The sequence below is a fragment of the Podarcis erhardii genome, assembly GCF_964252035.2.
Source record: "Podarcis erhardii genome assembly, chromosome: 13".
NCBI classification, from domain to species: Eukaryota; Metazoa; Chordata; class Lepidosauria; order Squamata; family Lacertidae; genus Podarcis; species Podarcis erhardii.
This window is the reverse complement of record NC_138502.1, coordinates 11,704,470-11,727,958: the sequence shown is the minus strand read 5'-3', so window position 1 is coordinate 11,727,958 and position 23,489 is coordinate 11,704,470. Positions and strand designations below refer to the sequence as shown.

General features: G+C 47.1%; 2 protein-coding genes and 1 long non-coding RNA gene across 7 annotated transcripts; 2 read left to right on the top strand and 1 right to left on the bottom strand.

Annotated features, from left to right (window-relative positions):
- Nucleotides 1-109: 109 nt before the first annotated feature.
- Nucleotides 110-5,263, top strand: CCNB1IP1 (cyclin B1 interacting protein 1). 5 transcript variants are annotated; one of them, XM_081835301.1, is made up of 4 exons: nt 110-234; nt 2,210-2,580; nt 3,397-3,721; nt 4,374-5,263. In XM_081835301.1, the coding sequence occupies exons 2-4, from the start codon at nt 2,284-2,286 to the stop codon at nt 4,565-4,567; spliced, it is 816 nt and encodes a 271-aa protein (XP_081691427.1). In that variant the 5' UTR covers nt 110-234; nt 2,210-2,283; the 3' UTR covers nt 4,568-5,263. The 5 variants fall into 5 exon arrangements, with proteins under 5 accessions (XP_081691427.1, XP_081691430.1, XP_081691428.1 ...); XM_081835304.1 differs by lacking the exon at nt 110-234 and adding an exon at nt 241-581; XM_081835302.1 differs by lacking the exon at nt 110-234 and adding an exon at nt 241-633.
- Nucleotides 5,264-5,670: 407 nt separating this feature from the next.
- Nucleotides 5,671-14,000, top strand: TTC5 (tetratricopeptide repeat domain 5). Its single transcript, XM_081835261.1, has 10 exons — nt 5,671-6,619; nt 7,446-7,578; nt 7,961-8,172; nt 8,382-8,532; nt 8,641-8,732; nt 10,665-10,721; nt 11,000-11,146; nt 11,258-11,472; nt 12,170-12,317; nt 13,066-14,000. Exons 1-10 carry the CDS (start codon nt 6,500-6,502, stop codon nt 13,183-13,185), a joined length of 1,395 nt encoding a protein of 464 aa, XP_081691387.1. The 5' UTR covers nt 5,671-6,499; the 3' UTR covers nt 13,186-14,000.
- On the bottom strand, nt 13,861-16,915 carry LOC309326533. Its single transcript, XR_014150321.1, has 2 exons — nt 14,999-16,915; nt 13,861-14,917 (listed from the first exon to the last, which is right to left on the bottom strand). It is a non-coding gene; the product is annotated as an uncharacterized lncRNA (long non-coding RNA).
- Between the last annotated feature and the right edge of the window lie 6,574 nt (nt 16,916-23,489).

The following is a 23,489-nucleotide window of genomic DNA, read 5'->3' as shown; positions in this document are numbered from 1 at the left end:
AAAGAGCTGGAATTAAAAGTAGGTTTGAAGAGAAGCGCGAGCTCCGGCCGTTGGAGACGCGGGGTGGGGGTGGGGGACCAATCAAGAGGCGGCGCGTGAGCATCTTTCTTCTTTTCCCACCTCGGCGTTCTACATATTTTCCCGCCTTTTCTTCGCTGCCTATTCCCCCTCCTCCCTCCCCCATCTTTCGAACTCCCATTTGTAAATAACTGCCTCACAAGCCTGCTCACTCATGTCAGTAAAATACCTCGTTCGAAAGAGTTCAATATATTACGTCACAAAAGCATCAACTTCCTGGCTTTCTTTTAAAACAACAGGGTTTTGTTTGTTTTTGCACCCCGCCCCCCCCCGCCAAAAATAGCTACTCGCTGAACTGTTATTGCTTACTCAAGAGTGCCACTTTTTGTTCACACCGTGACAGCTGTGTGGGAGGCTGAAGTACATCTGGTTAATCTTATCTAGTCGATGGGCTTCCCAAAGGCATTTTCTGGTTGGCTGCTGTGAGAAAAAGGATGCTGGACTAGACGGGGCTGCTTGCTCTGATCCAGCAGGATTTTATGCACCTTGAAGGGAAATTTAAAGTCTCTTAAATTTCTGGGACTTACCTCCCACTATAAGAAAAAAGAAGAATGGGTAGTGCTTTAGTATTGAACTGATGTGTTGCGAATAAAAAGTGGGCTTAATGTGTGTGTGTTTTTAAAGTATATAAATATTATTAAAAAATCCTCTGTGGTTGGGCGTGGAGGGTGAAGAGCACCCTTTCCTTCAAAGAATTCTGGGCACTGTTATTTGTTGGAAAGTGCAACTGTGGGGAAAAGCACAGTGCCTAGAATTCTTCAAAAAGAACAATAGAATTGCAGAGTTGGAAGGGACAGTGTGTTTCAAATATGCTTTAAAAGGTGAACTGGATGATTGGTCTCTTGGCTGTTTTGCACTCCTTGGGCTGTATCTACTCAGAGTAGGCCCACTGAAATTAATGGAACTTAGTATGGGTTGTATCCAGTGCTTTCCCCCCTAGAAAATTGGTGCCTGTACTTGTCATGAAGTTGTTACATTAAGTGTCACGCTTTTTAACCCAAGAGGCTAAAAGGAAGTGCCGGTACTGCGTACCTTTGAGTAACCCAATGAAAAGAAAGCACTGGTTGTATTCAACATTGTTGTTCTACTTGTGCAACAAAACTTCCATCTCCTCAGCAGCCCCCTGTGCACCCTTAAAGCCCGTTTCGGAGGATCTCTGGAGATTTTGGGGGTGCATGAGAGGAAGGGGAAGTCCTATTGCATGAGTGGAACTCGACAGATACAACCCTTGATCCATTAGTTTCACTGAGATTATTCCAAGTCTGAATAACAGATACAACTCCTTTTGTGATTCCACACCCCCCCCCCCATTGACAATATATTCCCCCTTTAGAACTCACTGACAGTAAAGAAAGTACTACGGATTGTTTTTTCGTACAGTATGTCAAAGTTGCAACATACTTTACAGTCTTACTGCTTTCATTGTTCTAATAATCCTGTGAAACAGGACAAAATAAATGCCATGTTACAGATGGGGATCTTACTGAGGCAGAGAAAATGACTTGCCTAGCATCCTCCCTAAAGTCCATGACAGAACTAGTACTATAAAAATGATCTCCTACAACCAAGTCTGGAAGACATGCTTCAGTACCCAGCACATAATTTATGGAATTTGCTGTCACATGATTTTTATTTATTGATTTAGATGTGGCAATGGTTACTTGTTTAGATGAGCTTAGACACTGGACAAATTTATTGACTGTCAAAGGCCATGATAGCTGTGGGCAATATGCCACTGAATTCAGGTGGCTGGGGGTGAGCTACTGCATGGATTCAAAATGCAATAGTAAAGCCTGAGTCAATAAAAAATGTCTTAATGTGGTGCTGAAAAAGGCACCAGACATCTTTTGAGGAGGCTATTCTGTAGCTGAGGTGTCACCACTGAATAGATCCTGTCCTTGGAATCCATCCAACTCACTTCAATTAGGGGATCCAGGAGCAGGGCCTGAGAAGACTATCTTAAGGTTCAGGTAGACATATATTGTAATAGGAGGAGGCAATCTTTTAGGTAATCTGAATTGCAGATCTGCTAAATGAACATATAATGATCTTAAGTCCAGTTCTCCACCAGGCAGCCATAGCCTATAAGCAATTTGAAAATCCTAGCATTAATACTTATTTCATTTTATAGGTGTGGTATGGTGAGCGCTACCTTTCCATCGCATAAAAAGTACTTGTAAAACTTTTGCACTGGCTCCATCAAACATGTCAGTCTGTGAGGATATGCTTCTTTGCAATTACCGCAAATGCCGAGTCAAACTTTCAGGCTACGCATGGGTCACAGCCTGCTCACATATTTTCTGTGACCAACATGGCAGTGGGGAATTTAGCCGCTCGCCTGCAGTCTGCCCTGCTTGCACCAGTGCTCTTTCCGGTAAACTGGATATTGTTCGAACAGAACTCAGTCCTTCTGAGGAATACAAAGCCATGGTCCTATCTGGACTGCGACCAGAGATTATTCTGGACATCAGTTCCAGGGCTCTGGCTTTCTGGACATACCAGGTAAACACTCCTTGAACAGGTTTCCACCAATGGAATTTTAAGGTTTTGAAAATTTAGCTGTACTCTATCTTTTCACTATCAAGAGGAGATGCAGATTGGGGTGGATTTGTAACAGAAAAACCAGACATAAAATAGTTAAGAAACTACCTTTGGCTAATTAAACAATTTATGTCCTTTTAAACTCTGTGTGTTGGGGGTTATTTCTTTTCTTTTTTCCCTTTTTTCTTTTCTTTTCTTTTCTTTTCTTTTCTTTTCTTTTCTTTTCTTTTCTTTTCTTTTCTTTTCTTTTCTTTTGTTGTTTTGCTTTGTTTTGTTACTATGTTATGCGTGTTTCTGTTGTGTAAACCACCCTGTGATCCTTAGATGAAGGGAGGTATAGACATTAAATATACTACTGCTACAGTCAAACCTTGGTCCCCGAACGCCTCCGTTTTGGAATGTTTTGGCTCCCGAATGCCTAAAACTCAGAAGTAACTGCTCCGGTTTTTGGAAGCCGAACGTGTTACGTGACTTCCATTTTGAGTTTTCTTATTTTATTGAGGCTTCCGCTTCAGTTTTCAGTTGTCTAACATTTCAGAAGTTGAACTGTCTTCCAAAATGGATTACGTTTGACAACTGAGATTTGACTGTACTACTACTCCAGCCTCCAATCTGCTCAACTTCTGCTAGAGATTTCAGCTGAAAGAGAAAGGAAGCAAAATAATGAGGAAGAATAAAAGAACCAAGGGAGGGGGGAATACACCAAGCACATATTGCTCAGCCCTGACATCACAGTGGCTCTTATGCTCCTGCTTACTCTATCTTCTATCCTGGCAGGTTCATCAGGAGCGCTTATACCAAGAATATACCTACAGCAAGGCAGAGGGTCACCTGAAGCAGATGGAGAAAGTCTACACCCAGCAACTCCAGAGCAAAGATGTGGAGCTGACTTCCATGAAGAGTGAGGTCTCCTCCCTAAAGAAAGTACTGGAAGAATACAAAAAGAAATTCACTGAGCTCTCAGAGAAACTCATGGAGCGCAATCGGCAGTACCAGAAACTGCAGGGCCTCTATGACAGCCTACGCTTGCGCAACATTGCTGTGGCCAGCCAGGAGGCAGAACCTCCTATGATGCCCCAGCCTGTATTTGGTTTCTCTTTGGGTAAGGACAGGGGCCTTTCAGTTGGGTAGTTAAACTTGTACTAGCATACTCAGTGCAATTAACTTTTTTTCCACAAAGAGCAATATGAGAGAAACAAAGGCATGATGGGGAAATCCTATGTATATTAGAAAAGTATAGTTTTGCCCCCAGACACATGGAGCCGCTTAGAGTGGCTGGGGCAACCCAGTCAGATGGGCAGCATATAAATAATAAATTATGATGACAATGGTGATGATGTTACCAACTCATTTTTTCTGTCTCTCCTAGCAAAGCAAATGGAACTTTGCCCAATTTTTGTGGTTAATTCTCTTGAGTGCCACACCTCACTGAATATGCCCTAATCATTTCCTTATCTACACTATACATTTAAAGCAGGATCTTGCCACTTTAAACTACCATAGCCTCCTGCCTCAATTTCTGGGAATGGTAGTTTGTAAGGAGTCAAAAGGAGATCCCTAAATTTCCCTCACAGAGCTACAATTCCCAGAGAGGCTTAACAATCAATCCATCAGTCTACTCTACTCTACTCTACTCTAGTAAAACTGTAGGCATATATTGAGTATTCTCTGTGTTAACATACTACTGTGGCTAATATTGGCTTACTTATAGATTAAATCCCCCTAATACAATATCTCTTGTTCACGTGTTCTAGGTAATGCTGCCAGGTTCTCTGAGAATGCAACACCTATCCAGGGCTGGCGTGGTGACGGGGACTTCCATTTCAAACCCTTCTTTGCTGCCTCTCCACCACTGGGCCAGTCTGGCAACAGCTTCTTTACCTCTCCTGGCAATGGTTTGGAACAGCAAGCAGGAGGCAACAAGGCATATAAAATTAAGAGAATATAAATTGTAACTTATGTTGACAAGTTTAGGCCTTTTTGAATATCCAGGTTAGGCATGAAATGCTTGTTGGACTGAAATGCTCATTGCAGACTTGAGGCTTTTAAAAGAACCCACAGGCCAGATCTCAGTGAAGTCTAATGTGCGTTAAATTTCCTGAAATCTCAGAAGTAGCAAATTTTAAAGGAAGAGAGCCTGCAGTGAGGACTAAAGGAGTAAATGCTCCAGTTAAAACCAATTCCTTTCTAAGCTTCTTTCTTTCTCTCAGCAGAGTGTTCCAGTTGTTGGTAATGGTCACTATAGCCACCCGCACCTCTAGATATTGTTGCATATATGCTGTCATTGTTCCATTACTCAGCAAGATTAATTCCTGCCCTGCAACATACGATTATGACTCTGGCTCTCACACAAATTATGATTCCTTAAAGTGAAATGCGAAAGCTTGCTTCACCATGTCATTTTTTTCTGGCACCAAGGCTGCAATCTTACATATACTTACCTGGTTATAAGGTCTATTGAACTCTGTGGTGTCTGGGTACAGATGTACAGGATTACAGCCTAATTGTTTAATTACTATATTGTTGCAACTAATGTGTTATGTGATCTTTCCTCCCGATTATTGCTTTGAACTGCCACATTTGTGTTGTAATGTAATGGTACTTTTTTTCTCCTATTACGTGCATAAACATGTTTGCAAGCCTGTGTTTAATTTGTTCACTGCTTATTGAAACAGGTGGGGTTGAGGTTTTTTGTGGGGTGGGGAGGAAAAATCTAATATGCCTGGTGTGTTTGCCTCTGATTAGTGTGCACACACTTTTTGTTGGTACATACCACTATGAGCAGTTTTTGCTGTTAGAACTTAGGGTTGTAGCCAATGCTAGTCCTACTTAGAGTAGAATAGACATGACTAACAGGTTCATTAATTCAAATGGATGTACTCTGAGTAGGACTAGCATTGGATACAACCTAAGTTCTAATAGCTTTTTAAAGTTAGTCATTTTAAAACATGCTTCCTCAACCTCGGCCCTCCAGATGTTTTGAAACTACAATTTCCATCCCTGACTACTGGTCCTGCCTAGCTCGGGATCAAGGGAGTTGTAGGTCAAAAACATCTGGAGGGCTGAAGGAAGCCTGTTTTAAAATTTTAGGCATTTACTAGACTTCAGATGAGTTTGTATTACTCTGCAAATCAGATAATTGGATCCTTCCAGCCCCTTTGATTCTATGCATTTTACCTGCATTAATCACCATTTGATTTTGTATTCACACTTCTGATGTCACCCTCACCATATATAGAATGGAGTGATTAAGATGCATAAAGGGTAACTAGTCTGTATTACCATAATTACAAACATCCATTTCTTGGGAAAGAAAGCAGAGGAGGAATACAAAATAAAAATAAAATTTCACTGAGCACCCAGACCCAACCTGTTTCATGATTTTTGCACAAAACCATTGAAGTTAATGGGTTTAAGCATGCCTACCTATGCAAAGGATTGGATTCTGTCTTGCTAGTGAAAACATTTTAATATGAAATGTAAATACAGCATGTAATTTCATGGCATTTGTATCGCAGAAACCTGTAAGCAATTCACATAAGATAACAGCTGAAAATACACAAGGAAAAATATGACAAGCTTCCTTTTGAATAGCTGCAGCTTCGTCTTTCAGAAACAGTGTCTCAGAGCACGTACAGAATATTTTCCATTGGGCAGGGAACAAGCTGTTTTTTATTTTATTTTAACGAATATAAGGAACGGCTGTTATCTTTCAAAACACCATCGCTATGAAACAGCATAAGAAAAGAAGGTACATCTTTGTCACGCAGGTGCAATGCAAAACGTTTATTTAAACACGGCCAGGATGATTCCTACTGCTTCCAGGAAGAATGGTCGATTCCTCTCTTTGTGGCTTGCAGTTTGGCCTCCAGTCCTTTAGATGTCTCTGCAGGAGCCTCCGTGGTTGCAAGCAAAGAGAATAACAGGAAACGGAGGAGAGTCTCGAGCGATCATGGCTGAGGAAGAAGAAGAAAACCCCCAAGCTCGACAAGGTTTGCAGGTAGGGCGAGCAAAACATCTCGCCGTGTCATCAGCCTACCGTTTTTCTTCTTCCTCTGACCTCTGCTAAAGTCAGTATATTATCCGAACAGTTTCCTCGCCCCCCCCCCGAGTTGGCAAAACATGGAAGCAGCAGCCAGGAGTTCCATCCTGCTCCGTGCAGGTGTTTTAACTGTGTCAGGATCCACCCGGATCTCATTTTACTGGGAATATGCTGCCGAATATGCTTCTCCAGCAGGAAACCCCCCCCCCATTACAATACTTCAAGCGATGAGGGAGGAGATGTAGCGAGAGGGGGATTGGAGGAATGTGGATGTGGAAACCATGCAGAGAAGGGGGTGCAATCTGCCCCTTCTTTTGACTGCATAGGATTCTGCCCGTTCTTCTTTGTATTTCGGTTTTGCTCGCCCCTCAAGCCGCTGAGGACCAGGACTCGTAGTACGTTGGCGGGGGGGGGGCATCTAGTCCAATTCCCTGAGGGTCATTTATTTCAACCCCTTTTCTTATCACTTTCAGAGCTTAGTTATTGAAATCAAGGGTGTGGAGTGCTCAGCCATGTCTTTAAAAGTTGGGGGGTTTTTTGGCTCGTGCCTGAGCAACTCTAGACTGCTGGAACCTGGAAACGAACGATATTGAATGGAAAACTAAAGACACCTCATTTTGCACAAATTTCCCATACATGCTTCCTTTGGCATCCGTTAACCACCATCAAATGTCAAGGTAGTGATAGACAAGTGTGTGTTTAGCTTCTGTGCATTCTGTGTATCAGCAAGACGTTGTTGCTCTGGTTTGATGGTAACGTTCCCTGTTTGGCGATTTCCTGATAGGAACTGGTTGACCAGCTATATCATTTCCGAGACCATTATTTTGAGAGCCACAAGGTGGAAGATGCTGGGAAAAAGCAGCAGGATGTACAGGAAGAGATGGAGAAGACTCTTCAGAAAATGGAAGCATTAGAAGGTAAATCTCAACAGAACCAGCATTCTCCTTTCTCCAACTTGTATACCATTCCTCCTCCTCCTTCCTCATATGCTGTGAGGCTCTGCAGGTGTCCTTTTATTGTGCATTCCTGATTGTTTGTGCTCCTGGTGGCATTAGGGTGGTTAGGTATGATCCTGTTTAGGGAAGTTTGTAATGTTGATATCTTGCCGTGTTTTTAATATTCTACTGTGAGCCGTCCAGAATGGCTGGGGAAATCCAGCCAGATGGGCGGGGTACAAATAATAAAATTATTATTATTATTTCTTTTGGATGAGCTCGGTGACTGAATTTCTAGCACAGTGTGGATTTCATGGACTTGCAGTTCACTTACGGCATCTCTCTTTCTCCCATCCTCTGCTAGGCCTGTCTAAGGGTCGAGCTCACACACTGATGCTGAAGGGGAAAGCCTTGAATGTGTCCCCAGATTATAATGCCCAGGCTGAAGAGCTGCTCTCCAAAGCTGTCAAGCTGGACCCAGAACTGGTAGAAGCCTGGAATCAGTTAGGGGAAGTTTACTGGAAAAAGGGTGATGTCTCTGCTGCCCACACCTGCTTCTCTGGAGCGCTTAGCCATGTAAGTCCCCCCTCAGTCCTCCCTTGGGCAGGCGGTGATTCTAGTTTGGAGAGCTGCTTGGCACTTCAAGCCAGGACTATTAAGCCAAAGGACATACCTCAAGGAATACTTTGGGGAAGTGAGAGTCATATTTTGCATTTCACTAGGTAGGATTTGAATTCTTGCTAATTGCAGAAGCCTTGTCTTTCTCCTGCCCTTTTTCTCTTCAGTGCAAGAACAAGGCCTCCCTGCAGAATCTCTCTATGGTGCTGAGGCAGCTGCGCACAAACTCTGCTGATGAGCATGCACACAATGTGATGGACAGCGTGCGCCAGGCCAAGCTGGCGGTGCAGATGGATGTGCGCGATGGCCGCTCCTGGTGTGAGTCTGTCATGCGCCCCTTTTCAGGTGGTCCTGAGGTGGGATGGGATAGAGCAAGGAAGGGAACCGGCTGTGCAACTTGCTAATTATGCTCTCTGTATTCCACAGATGTTCTGGGCAATGCCTACCTCTCCTTGTTCTTCAATTCAGGGCAGAACCCCAAGATCTCCCAGCAGGCGCTGAGTGCCTATGCCCAAGCAGTAGGTGCTGGAGGGGACTCTAGAGGAAGCCTGTGGTATGGTGGGGAGGAGGGGGTTGGGGGCCCAGGTTAAGCCTCTTCTACATTGCCAGGAGCTGAGGTGGAAATGGCTAGTTCTAGGCGGCAGATTAGAGGGCTGGTAATGGAAGCAGGGAGACCCAGTTTCAAATCCTTCCTTGCCTGCAAAGCTTACAGGGTTACCTGAGCAAGTTGCACTCTGAAGGGGTGGAACAGGCTAAGTCACTTCTGACTGTATGCAGGGAGATGTACTTTCTAATGTTCTTCTAAGTAAAACCACACAAATAAAATAAATAGCAAACCCTCTCTCCAAGTGAGAAACTTGCACAGCTGGAGCTATAATCTTGGCTATAATCTTTTCATGGAATGCTAGTTATGTAACTGTTTTAATTTATTTTTTAGATTGATACCCACTTTTCTTCCTAGAAGCTCAAGGCAGTATACACGGTTCTCTTTCCCACACCCACCCAACTTTCCATTTTATCCTCACAACAGTCATGCGAAGTAGGTTAGATAGTTTCTGGCCCAAAGTCCCAAAGTCACCCAGAGAACTTCATGGCTGAGTGGGGATATGAACCTTGGTCTCCTCCGTCCTAGTGCAACACTCTAACCACTACAGCATACTGTCTGTCTACACAGGCAAGGATACTGAAAGGGCACCTCCTGTCTGCAGGTTGAGGTGGCATTTTGGCATTCTGCCACTTCCTTTTGCTGCATATACACGCCTAACCTCAATCTAGTCTACCTAACCAACTTGCTGTAAGGCAAAAATGAGATACACATGTTGTTTTTAAAGGTCCCTCCTGTTTCATAAATTGCTTTGATATTTCTAATGTAAAGCAATTAATGCATTTTGCAAAATAAAATAAAGATGTTGCAGTCTTCACTAGCATAAGTTTGCCATGCTCTTGGGAAGTTCTCATACCGAGGATGATGAGGATATTCACCTCCTGTTATTTTTTAGCATCTGACAAAATACGTTATTTGGAAATAAGAGCCCAAAGGCTGGGTCATACCAAAGGCCTGTTGAGTTCAGCATTTTGTTCTCATTGTGGCCAGTTATGCCCACGGAAAGCTCACAAGCAGGGCATGAGTGCAATTGTGGTCGTGATCCCTGGCATCTGATATTCTGACATCAGCCTCTGAATCTTAATATATAACCATCATGACTAGTACCCCCTGAGATCTGTATTCTCCGTGAATTCTTCTAATCCTGTTTTAATGCTAAATATTATAATAGTGAGTATCAAAGTTTAACCTTGCAGTCTGTGAAGTTCTTTTGTCTGTCCTGAATCTGCTAATATTCCTCATCACTGGGTGACCCTGGGTTCTAGTACTGTGTGTGTGAGAGAGAAAAACCTCTGTGCACATTCAGATCATGGTGCATAATTTTGTGCTCCTCTGCTTTGAATAGGATAGAGGCAGACAGTAGTTGGTGTAGAAGAATGCCTGGTTTTCTAAATCGTGACTTTGTGGCATATCTGTAAAGTGGTTCTTGCTCAGCTCAGCTGCTGTCCCCAGCCAGATCCACCAACATAGTGGAAAAGTGCAAGAGATCAAAATGAAGGCTAAAGTTGCCCAATAGGGATAGTTAGAGGCAGAAAAAAAGTTTGGTACTCATGCAATAACTTTCCAGAGTGATCCTGTGAGCATATAAATGCCTGGAACAACACATATCAGGATTGGTTACTTATGTAACTGTTCTGTGGATTTTGTGAGCTGGACCGATTAAGGGGAAAGAAAATGAGGTAGCTAAAGGTGTGCTATAGATAGTGGGTGGATGGGGATTTTGGTCTGCAGTTGGTAAAAGCAAAAATGACTGTGGTGGAAAGTGCTTGGGGAGCAGGGGGAGTGTGTCCTCACAGAGGAAGTGATGGTGGATGCTCATGCCTTTCTCTTGGTCTTCTTTCTGTAGGAGAAGGTGGACCCCACGGCATCTTGTAATCCAGATCTACATCTTAATCGAGCCACGGTGAGGGTCATGGGGCAAGATAGGTTTGGCTGGCTTGTGCTTGACCTATCGCGGAGAACTCTGAAAAGTGTGCGACGGGTTAGAGGATGGGGGGCTGGCAATTCCAAGTGAAATACATCTTAAGGCTACCATCTAAGCAGTCATCAAGGGGCCGATTTTCAATCTCTGCCCCTGTTCTGACTTAATTGATCTGTGCCTGCAGTTTCCTATTTCCATAGTAGTGTATGTTCCACATGACCCTAGCTTATCACCTTTTGCTCTGTTGTTTTTGGGGGCAGCTATATAAGTATGAAGAAAACTACATGGAAGCTCTGGAGGGCTTTGCACAGGCAGCAGCCCTTGATCCAGCTTGCCAGGAACCACGCCAACGGGAGCAGAGACTTGTAGATTTCCTGGAGCGGCTAACCAGCCTCCTTGAAAACAAGGTATTATTAACGGCAACAAGACTTGGTGTCCTTTCACTGCCTGACCCATGCAAACGTAGCATCGTCCAACAATGCAAAGGTGACTCACCGTGCTGCTTTTCTCCCTTGCAGGGAAAAGTGAAAGGCAAGAAGCTGCAGAGCATGCTGGGAAGCCTGCGTACTTCCCAGCTGGGCCCGTGTGGGGATGGGCGCTACCAAGGGCCCTCGGGTCAGAAAGTGCAACTGGAACAGCGCCCCCTGGGCACCTTGAGGTCTGGCGTTAACTCTGGTGTTGTGGTGCTGGGGAAGGTGCTGTTCAGTCTGACCACAGAGGAAAAGGTGCCCTTGTGAGTTTCTGCCACATCCTGCCTTGGAATCTTTTCCTATGTCCCCCCCCCCCCGGACTATATCCACCTTTTCCTTCCTGCTTAACTTTATCCCGCTCTCTTCATAGTTTGTTAGGGCTTATATTCTTCCCTAGGAAGATAGGTTTGGGATAGGTTTCAATAATTATTTAAAAGTAGCAAAAAGCTGTAGAAGCTTATCCCACAAACGCACATCATTATGGAGGCCACCAGATGCTTGCTTAAACAGAAGTAAATACCTTAATCTTGATTCTGAAATGTGTTCAGCTTGATGTGTTGTTGGTTCTTTAGAGCAGGGGTGGAAAACCTTTTGGCTCTATGAGCCAGATCCTTATCAGGATTGGCCTTGCTGGCCAAATTCACTCACCCACCTGCCAACTCAGCTGACATCACAACTGATGTTGGCTTAGGAGTGGTAGCCATGTTTTGGGGGAAACGACCACACAAGCTGGGATAACAGGGAACTCTCTGTTGATCTTAGGGACTATGACACCTACAAGATGATTAGTCTGTCCTTGAGCTTTATCAACCATGACCATCTCCTTGGGCTCCGCTGTGTGGGCCAAGTATCCATCTTGCTCATCTCTTGATCTTTCCACTTGCCTGTCTACCCATCCAGCAACCTGACTAATGCTTCTTTTTAAACATATTTTGTTCTTTCCTCTCTTTACTCAAACAGCACTTTTGGCCTGACTGACTCCACTGAGGGCCCCTGTTTTGCTGTCACTGTGTACAACATGGCACAAAGCTGGGGGGTTTTGATTGGGGACTCGGTGGCCATCCCTGAGCCTCACCTTCGGCATCATCACATCCAGCACCAAGGCAAGGTGAGTCCCGCCTGTGCTCTTTCTTTGGCCCTTTCGAATTCTCTTATGTACCTGTTTCCATGTTGCTCGTGATGCAACCAGAGCCTCCAAAGAGGTAGTTGGAAGAGACAGCACAGAATTACTTGAATGCACAAATGATGGAAACAGTTTAAAGCAGAGGCAACAATTTGAGGCTTACTGGCGTCATCCTGTCTGTCTTGGCACCCCCTTGTTCTTATGTATTTTTCCCCACCCATTCCCAGATCAGTCATTCTGGGAGAAAGATTCCAAGTGGAGAGGAAGCCTCTATGTCTTTTTAAAAATGGCACTTTTAAAACTTCGTTTCAGTTGGAAGTTATGTAAATCTGGGTGGGTGGGTGTTTTCAGATAACCTGCTTATTTGAGCATTTGTCCTGATTTGCCTGTAGAGGAGATTAGACAGTGCCAGCTATTTCATGCGTAGTTCATTTTGATTTGTTTTCAGGAAAGCTAGACATTACACCTAAGCAAGTGTTAACACTGTCTCAGTGCATTTTCCTGTCACTTTCCTTATCGCAAAATGTCAGGTCTTTTGGAGACATTGGTTTTGTTGTGCAAGGTTCTCTCCATCAGCTGTGATTATGCTGCCTGAACTTGCCAATATGTGAGCAAATCTTGCCTGAAAATAGTCCCTGTTACAGTCAGCAAGGTTTGGAGGGAGGGAGGGAGGCCTTACTTAGATTGACTCCTTCGTCCGCACTGTAACCTTCTCTCTATTCCTCTTTTTCAGAGTTTTACTTTTTCTAGCATCCGGGTGGAGACGCCTCTCCGGCTAGTGGTGAACGGCAAAGTGCAAGGATCCCAGAGCCAGGCTGCAGCCACCATTGCGTATCAGGCACAAAGTGAATGAAGTGAGGGGGCAGGAGGAGGAGACGGCAAGTGGGGGGGGGGGGACTGCTCTCCTGCCTGGTGGTGCTTGGCCTTCAGGCAGAACCTGCTACCTCTCAGAGGATCTAGAAAATCAAAGGCCTGGGGCAGGGTTAGCCAAGGCGGTGTCATCCAGCTGTTGCTGAACGACAGCTCCCAGCATTTCTCCTCCTTGGCTATGATAGCCGGGGCTGATGGGAGTTGTTGGCCAACAACATCTGGAGGACCTTGGCTATCTAGGGCCCAGCAAGGTTGGATTTGGTTTTATCATACATTCAAAGACACTAGGTTGAAGGAGTGAGAGACAAGAGAGGGAATTGCAGGACTCCAGGGTTAAGCCCTAGTTTTGCTCCCTCTAGTTCTACTTCCCTATGCATCAGCCTAGCCTCGATCCTCTGCAGTAATAAGAATTAGCCTTCATGAATCAGTCTGAAAAATCAGCAGGGCTGCTCAGCTCACTCCCGTGTCTTTCCCTAGACTCTTCCCACTTTTCCAACACCAGGCCTGCCCCATCTCTACTGTTAGGGAGGGCGACCCTGTTGCCCGTTTCTCACCTTAACTTCCATTTCATTTGAGTTTGGGCATTTGAGCTTGTTTGGCTCTTCTGTCTTTCGTAGATCCCAGTTGGCTGAGCACTAGCCCCCATTGTCTTTTATTGTGTGTGTGTATATATATACAGGAGATAATAACATCCGTATTTATTTGGCAATGTTTTGAGTTCGACTTTGTAATTTTTATACATATACTGCTCTTTCTGTTCCCTACTTTAACCAATAAAAACCTGCATTCTTTGCTTTTGGGGCAATGCCTTGTGTTTGGTTCCCATAACAAAGATTAGAAAAGATTTCGATTAGCAAGGCTCAAAGCAGGGTAAAGCACATGATCCAGTTTTATCCTCATAGCAGCCCTGCATGGTGGTTGTTACTTTATTTTTTGAGTTCTACCCACCTGACTAGGTTGACTCAGCCCCCTCTGGGTGGCTTCCAACAGAATATACAAAAACACAACAGAATATCACACATTAAAAGCGTTTCAATATAGGGCTGCCTTCAGATTTAATTTAACAGAAGGTTGTATACTTGTCTAGAGAAGGTTGTATGCTTGTTTATCTTCTTGACATCTGATGGGAGGGCATTCCACCACTACCGAGAAGGCCCTTCCTGTTTCCATGTAGCTTCACTTCTCACAATGAGGAAACCGCAAGAAGGACCCCAGAGCTAGACCTCAGTCTCTGGGCTGGATGATGGGGGTGGAGAAGCTCCTTCAGGTTCACAGTCTAGGGTAGACTGAGAGACACCACGGCTGAGCAGTGACAACTTGCCTCATGGGAGTATGGCCAGCTTTCCTTGCTATAGAAGAAGGATGGGTAAAAGTTGCCTTGCTGATCCACCTTTCCTGGAAGGAGTGCCATTTAGTCCCTGATGGACCTACCAAATTTTGACTGAGGAATAGTTCAAAGGTTTGCCCACATGTCCATTCTGAAGGGAAAGAAGGGTTGTAAGAATTGGGAGATTGCCATAAGAGATCAGGGCCCTGCTGGATTTGACATCCTTCTGCAGGGCCTGCAAGACGGCGTTGTTCCACCAGGCCTTTGGTCAGGGCTCAGCCTGACTCCCCTTCTCTTTTTGTATAAGAACTAGTATGAAAGAGGCCTCCCATCATTCTCACAGGCTCATATAAGAACAGCGTAAACAGTTGGGCCTGGTGAGCATTTACTGTTCCCAACCAGCCAGTTCTGTTCCCAACACAGCCAGTTCTGTGTCACTGGCTTTTGCCGCAATAAAACTTGACTTGACTTGTTCCCAACCCTAATCCTGTGGAAAGCCATCTAATTAGATTTTAATTTGATCCTGACTTGCTTTTAGGAGGTAATTTAATTAATGTTCAATTTTATACCAATGTTATATATTGGATGTTAGCTGCCCTGAGCCTGGTTTTGGCTGGGGAGGACAGGATACAAATAAAATATGATGATGATGAAATGTTAACATCTTTCTCTTTGACTCATGTAACATAGGAAATCAAGCAGTGTTAACATGTGCCCTGTGCACAGGTACGTATTTACGATGGGCTCCTTCTGTAGGAAGCCCTAACATGGCGACAGCTTTATTGTGGTGGGTGATCTCAATGGAGGTAAAATAGCCTTTGAACAGCTGTGTGGAGAATTGAGTAGTCCTAGAGTACAGATGTTGACCTTCCTTGTTATAAAAAACAAACGGGTTGGAGAACATTGCTGAAGGAACACTCTTATAGTTTATCACCTGCACTAATCCCATAATTACCACAGTCCAGCATGTAGACTTCTGAGTTTCACTACAGGCTTACATGATTGGGTGTGGCTTGCAAAACTGAGTACGTCTATGAGACTTAAAAAATACCTGCAGATATTTTGCATGTTACTAATGCTCAAGTTTTCTCCTGTATCCCCCATCCTTTATGTTCTATCGCCCCCTAGTGTCTGCACAAAGTTTTAAAAATGTGCCTCAATTTAACAGAAATTATATAGGGAGAGCATTTTTAACCCATTACACTAAGGTCCAAACTACACTTTTTAAAGCCTTTAAAAACAGTTGGGGAGAGAAGAAGATTTGAATTGGGCATATGATGGCTGGTGGAGGAGAGGTTTAACTCCTCCCCCCCCGTGCCATTTCACTAGTGAAAATCATCCCTCTAAATACTAGCTTGCCTTCCCATGCAGAACAAAACTGATGCATAGAGGATAAATTTAGCTTCTATCACCTGTTCTCTGCTGGGAAAAGTGACTGATATTTTCCTCAATTTCAAAGAGTTCCTTTGAGCAGAACTCGCCCCACCAATCCCCTCTCTTCAACTGACGACAGAGCAAGGTGACTTTTCTGTGACCTATTGAGTGGGTGAACTGCATCTCGACTCCTCCATTAAAATCATTCTACTTTGGCACCGCTAAATGTTGCAGTTACAGATCATCTTTTAAATTGGCTCCCGCAGGGTAGCCTAACAAAGCTTGCCAGAAAAGTTCACATCCAGGCACCAGTTAATTAGGCCAATATGGTTTTTCTTCCTTGATCTAACTGACGGAAGCTTCTGGAGCTGAATCCTCCTGAGGAAATGGCTGTCTAAACTGGGAATTGGAGTGATGTGTGCAGTTGCTGCTTAGAAGAATGTGAGGGAAAGGGTAGATTCAAGCCAATACGTTTGGTCCTTATCCTTGTTACTTCTGGGATGAGTACAGAGTGTGATGGCCTGAGGGAAAAGATACCTCAGCACTGCAGTGAACTGAAATAAGTGCTTGGGACAGATAGTGAATTATTGCTGGCAATTTTTGTGGTCTTTTTTTGTTTTCTTTAGGAGAAAGTGCTCTACAACTCATCTCTTTACGTACATTAGGCCAGGAGATACGGACCTGCTCAAACCTCTGAATGAGTTTAATGTAAAGAAAATAAGCTTTTATTGTACTAACCAAAGGTCATAACAAAACTGTACAAACACTTAACAAAGGAATGCATCTGTAAACTACCCAAACTGTATAGAAATTATTTTTGTATGTGACTACAGCGGCAGGAATGTTATTTGCCCCAAAAAGGAAAGAATAAGTCCAAACAAAAGAAGAATGGAATACACAGAAATGGCAAAATTTACCAGAAAAATAAGAAATCAAAATAACAAACTTTTTAATAAAAGAATGGAAATTGTTTATGGAATATTTACAAACAAATTATAAACAGATAAGAACATTGACGGGATTGCTGTAATAACCTGCAGTTTTTTAAGAGTATATATTTAAGGTAGATGAATAAATGAGCAATTTTGGATATGCAGAAAATATTAAAAATAAATATAAGGAAACACAGAAAGAAGAGGAAGGAAGTCAAGTTTTGAAATGTTAAAACAATTGTAAAATTCTTGAAATGTGTAAAACTGAAAATCAGAAATACAATTTTAAAAAGAATGCATATTGTCAGAGTCACCCGTGGTCCCAGCTCACAAGAGACCAAAGTCCACTCCAGCTTATGTACAAAAGCTTTTATTCAAGAACATCAGTAGCTTTAGATCCGAGGTCCGTGACCCTACGTCTGTTACCCTTAGACCGCTGAAGTCCCCTCTGACTCGCTCCCCCCTCGACACCAGTTTAAGAGGCTTGTACTGGTCCACCTCTTTCTCTCTTTCCTTTTCCGCAGGGTCTTTCTGCCCCCCTGTGTTCTCTCCCTTCGGGACTCTCCCGAGGCTGAATCCTCTGCCGCCTCCTCCCCCCTCCTTCGGGCTTTGGGACCAGGCTCCTCCCCAGGACTCTCTTCATTTCCGCGCGCCTCCCATTTTGAACTTGGCGCGCTTACGTTGCTCTTGACCTTCCTTTCGACAGTTACATTGCCCTCAATACTACTTTCCTCCCCTTCCGGCAGCACGTTTTGCCCTGATCTCCTTCCCCTCTCTGCTTCCTGTTCTGCTCCTTCTGACACACTGGTCACTCCTCCCCCCTCACTCCGTTCCAGCGGAGCAGCCGGTCTCGCTCTCCAACTCCCACTGGGGGTTCCCCCTTCCTTTCCCTGCTCCTGACTGCTTCCCCCTCTAGCTCCCCTTGGCTTGACCAGAGGGGCTCCCTTTTGGGAGTCCTCCGATTCACTGGACGGACTCATGGACAATCTTGGGTCATTGTCATCCTCTTCCTCGTCAGTCTGGAATCCTTCCCCCTCACTCTGCGTCTCTCTCCCTGAACCCCTGACATCCATCCCCCCCTCGAAGCCCCCCCTTCCCCCCTCCCGGCCCTCGGAGGCAGGTCGTGGGAGCCGCATCTCCTCGGAGGTAGATGCAGGATACAGTTCGTTTGCTTCAATGTCCTCTGCTAGCAGCTCGGTGTATGTGTGTTCGAATGCGGGTTCTTCACCCAAGGTGTTCTCGGCTCCCTCTTCCATTGCTACTTCGTCTGGTGCTGCCTGCCAAGGCCCCGTCAGCCATTTCTTGCGCCAGTCGTCCTCTGGTTGCTCGTCCCACCAGTAAGAGGGTTCTGTGTCTACCCCCGAACTCGATCCCCTGGGCGGGCTTGATTCTGGCGTTCTCTCCTCGGCGGAAGAAAAGCCCCTGAAAGTACTGTCTGAAAGTGTGGGCGTAAAGAGCCAGTCATCAAAATATTCGGCTGGCATGGGTCTATGCGGGAAAAGTGCATGGAACTCGTCTTTCAGAAGAGGTTCGTCTAAAGCGTAGTCCAGCACCCAAATATTGGCACTGGCCGGGGTACCCTCTCTGGCTAGAAAGTATTCTACTCCCTCTACCCCCCATCTCGAGTCCAGGATCTCAGTGACCTCGTTGAGTGGTTCGGCCCTGGGCGCCCCCTCCCTCTCGGGTGACTGAGTGCGTGCGTGCGGTACTGTGTCAGACTCCTGAAACCTGTGCGGGGTCTTGTAGGGAGTGAGCACCGACCTATGAAAGACCGGGTGCACTCTGGAACCTTCGGGGAGGGCCAGTCGAAAAGCTACAGGGTTAATCCTAGCCTCCACCTGGTATGGCCCTAGCTGCCTGTGTCCCAGCTTCTTCTTAGCCAACGACCTGGCTGGCATCGCTTGGGCCGCTAACCATACCCAGTCCCCCACCTGGATGTCCTCTCCCACTCTCCTGTTTTTGTCTGCCTGCACCTTATATGCTTGTTTGGCTAGCTCCAAATGTCTCCGCAGCTCCTCGTGCACCTCTTGCAGCTCTGCTGCGAACTGGTCGGCTTCTTGCGTCACCCCCTCTCCCGGTGTTACGAACCCCGGGAAGGTTCTGGGATGACGACCATTGTTCGCGAAGAACGGCGTCACCCCCGTCGACGCGTGCTTCGTGTTGTTGTAGGCAAACTCCGCCATCGGCAGGTAGTCTACCCACGCCGCCGGGCGCTGATTGGCGTAACATCTCAGGTACTGCTGCATGATCGCGTTGACTCTCTCTGCTTGGCCGTTGGTCTGCGGATGCCTTGCCGACGTTAGGTTGATCTTGACATGCAGGATACCTAGAAGCTTCCGCCAAAAAGTAGAAACAAATTGGCGCCCCCTGTCGGACAGGATGGATTGTGGCAGCCCATGCACCTTGAACACGTGATCGATGAAGAGTTTGGCGGTCTGTTCCGCCGTCGCCACCTTCGCGCAAGGAATGAAGTGCGCCATCTTGGTGAACAAGTCCACCACCACCAGCACCGCCGTCTTGCCTCTGGAGCTGGGCAGGTCAGTGACGAAGTCCAGCGCCACCCTCTCCCACGGTTGCTGTGGCGTCTCCAGCGGTTCCAGTAACCCCGCTGGCTTCTGGTGCACTGGCTTGGACCTCTGACAAGTGTCACACCTGGCGACGTAATCCGCTATCTCTCCCCGCATCTGGGGCCACCAAAAGTCCCTGGCCACCAGTTCTATTGTCTTCTCCTTGCCGAAGTGGCCCGCACTGGGGGCGTCGTGCAACTGCTGCAGAACCCTCGCGCGGAGCTCTTCGCCCGGTACGTAGAGGGCACCTTTGTGAGTTAACAGCCCGTCGCGTAATTGGAACTCATCTTCTCTCTGCGAACCCCTGCGCAGCGCCTCCATCTTGGATTGTGCAAATCGATCTACTTGCAACGCACGTCGCACCGCGTCCAGGTCAACTGCGATGGTAGCGCACGTCCACGCCTGCGGTGCGAAAATGTGCTTGGCTGCCACTGGCGCTGCTTCCTCGAGATATTGCGGTTTCCTGGAGAGCGCGTCGGCTATAACGTTGGATTCTCCCGGGATGTATTCTATCCTGAAGTCGAAATCCGCGAAGAATTCAGCCCAGCGCATGTGTCTTTGGCTCTGGAGCTTCGCCGTGCGCCAATACTCTAAGTTCTTGTGATCTGTGCGGACCTGCACTGTGTGCTTGGCACCTATGAGGAAGTGTCGCCATGCTTTGAAGGCAGCGTGGATGGCCAACAGCTCTCTGTCCCATATGGTGTAGTTTTGCTCCGCCTTGCTGAGCTTTCGGGAGTAAAAGGCACAGGGTCTCCAATCTCCTTGGGAATCTTCTTGCAGGAGTACGGCTCCCACCGCTCTGTCTGAGGCGTCGGTCTCTACTCGCATGGGTCTGCCCGGATTCACGTGCAGCAGCTGCTCCTCGGAAGCGAAGAGGCTTTTAAGCTTCCTAAAAGAGCGCTCTGCCTGTTCCGTCCAAGCGAACTTCTTCTTTTTGGAACTGAGGGTGTCCGTGATTGCAGCTGTCTCCTTTGCAAAACCCCTGATGAATTTGCGGTAGAAATTGGCGAACCCGACAAATCTCTGGACCTCCTTCCGATTGCGTGGGCTCTTCCAGTCTAACACGGCGCGGACCTTGACGCTGTCCATGGCCAGCCCCTTGTCAGACAGCTTGTAGCCGAGGAAATCCACCTCCGTCACATCAAACTGGCATTTCTCCAACTTGGCGTAGAGCCTGTGTTCTCGCAGTCTCTGCAGGACCTCCTTCACGTCTCTTTCATGAGCCTCCTGCGATTCCGAAAAGATCAGGATGTCGTCGAGGAAACACACACACTTCTTGTAGAGGAGCCCCGCCAGCACGTGATGCATAAAGGCTTGGAAGACGTGAGATCCATTTTGGAGACCAAACGGCATAACTCTGTATTCATACGTGCCCAGAGGCGTGAACATGGCCGTCTTCCACTCATCGCCCTCCCGGATACGGATGAGATTATACGCTCCACGCAGATCCAACTTGGTGAAGATCTTCCCCTTCCGCACGGTCGCTAGGAGGTCATCAATCTTGGGCATGGGGAAGGCCTTGGGCTTGGTCATGGAATTTATGGCCCTGAAATCCACAATGAGTCTTTTCTGGGGCGTGTCCTTCTTCTTTACAAAAAACACAGGACTGCCCCCCACTGCTTTGGACTCCCGGATGAATCCACGCTTCAAATTATGCTCTATGAACTCCCTGAGTTCTTGCATCTCGTCCTCAGACATGGAATACAGCTTCGCAGTCGGCAGCTGCGCCCCCGGCAACAGGTCGATCGCGCAATCGTAAGGTCTGTGGGGCGGCAGCCGGTCAGCTTCCTTCTCGCAGAAAACCTCCAGGAAACTCTCGTACTTGCGAGGAACTGCCTGCGCCATGCCAAGTTGCAGCTGCTGCTCCGCCCCTTCCTCCTGGCTGGACTGGATACAATGTTGAGCACAGTACGATGAGCAAAAGGTGATCTGCCGTTGGTACCACGCTATCGCAGGACTGTGTCTCTCCAGCCAACTCATGCCTAGTACTATAGGCGTGTCCGACAGGCGGGTGACATTGAAGCTGATGACTTCTCTATGATGTCCAATCCGCATCTCCATGGGAGGCGTCTGTTGCACAACTTGTCCTCCCAGCAATTTCCTGCCATCAACCGTGACTACGTTTAGAGGCGTTGTCGCGGGCAGAAGCGCTATGCGATGCTGCTTGACGAACTGCACCCCCACAAAGTCCGCGTTGCTCCCAGAATCGATCGTGATGGGGACTTCCAGGGTGGTTCCGTTCGGCAACTGGAGTGTTGCAGTGAGCTGCACCGTTGGCTTGGGTGGTAAAGGGTCTGTACGTTGCAAAGGCACTGGGGACTGCTCTACAGATTCGCCTGGCTGAGCCCCAGCAGCTCTGCTTCCAGCCAGGCACTGTCGTTTCCCTGAGGCTGCTCCTCTTGCATCACTTCTGCTGCCACTGTTGCTAAGGCTGCAGTGTGCTTCTGGGGCCTCTGGGGGCACTCTTTCGCCATGTGTAGTGCACTGTCACAGATGTAACATTTCCTGTTCCCTCTAGGAGGCTTCGCCTTTACTGCACCGGATGCTGGAACTCTGGCTGTTGCCTGAGCCTTAGCACCACCAATTTCCATCGGTTCCTCCCCCTGCCGCGCCAGAGGCGAGGGATGTGCCTGGCTGAAGTCTCTGGGGAGAAAAGGAGGCGTCCTTGCCGGTGCACGCGCCTGGCGTCCCTCCTCATTGTGCCAAGGACGTTCTTCGTGGCGTACCCCTATTGCAAGAGCCCTCTGCACGACGTCCTCCAGGGTCTGAGGTCTGTCTCCCCTGGCAAGTTCATCTTTTATGGGGCCGCTGAGACCCTCCCAGAACAAATCTCTCACTGGTTTGCAGTGCTTCTCCCAGCCCAATACAGTCAGTAAGGCGAAAAATCGCGAATGATACTGACGCACAGTGGCTCTGCCTTGCCGCAACCCGTGCATTTCCCTGCGTGCAAGATCAAGATCCATGGTTGACTGGAAACAAGCATCCATCGCTTTAATAAATTCATCAGAATCGCGGCGGGCAGGGCCGTCTTCGCGCCACAAATTGCGCAGCCAAGCTCTTGCCTCCCCATGCAAATGAGACACAATAAACCCCACTTTCTCCTCTTCATCTTTAAAGTCATTACGAAGCAAATGCAGTGCATACAAGACGTCTGCTCTGAAACTTGGGTAGTGCTTTAGGTTCCCATCGAAGTGGGTGACTAGACTGCCCCCCCGCCTTCCAAGTCCAATTCCCTCTGATCTGGACCCTGGGAACCCCTCCTTGCTAGCACGCTCCCACCTTATTTGCAGGTCCTGGCAGCGCTTCTCCGCTTCATCACTCTTCTTCTGAGATGCAATGACTGCAGCGGTGAGTTCCGTAACTGCGTTGCGCAGTGTTGTCAGCTGTTCCTCCGCACTCATGGCTGCCACCGTTCGTGAGCTTTGCAAAAAAAAAATTTGCGTTCTAGGAGAGGGGACTTGCTGTCAGAGTCACCCGTGGTCCCAGCTCACAAGAGACCAAAGTCCACTCCAGCTTATGTACAAAAGCTTTTATTCAAGAACATCAGTAGCTTTAGATCCGAGGTCCGTGACCCTACGTCTGTTACCCTTAGACCGCTGAAGTCCCCTCTGACTCGCTCCCCCCTCGACACCAGTTTAAGAGGCTTGTACTGGTCCACCTCTTTCTCTCTTTCCTTTTCCGCAGGGTCTTTCTGCCCCCCTGTGTTCTCTCCCTTCGGGACTCTCCCGAGGCTGAATCCTCTGCCGCCTCCTCCCCCCTCCTTCGGGCTTTGGGACCAGGCTCCTCCCCAGGACTCTCTTCATTTCCGCGCGCCTCCCATTTTGAACTTGGCGCGCTTACGTTGCTCTTGACCTTCCTTTCGACAGTTACATTGCCCTCAATACTACTTTCCTCCCCTTCCGGCAGCACGTTTTGCCCTGATCTCCTTCCCCTCTCTGCTTCCTGTTCTGCTCCTTCTGACACACTGGTCACTCCTCCCCCCTCACTCCGTTCCAGCGGAGCAGCCGGTCTCGCTCTCCAACTCCCACTGGGGGTTCCCCCTTCCTTTCCCTGCTCCTGACTGCTTCCCCCTCTAGCTCCCCTTGGC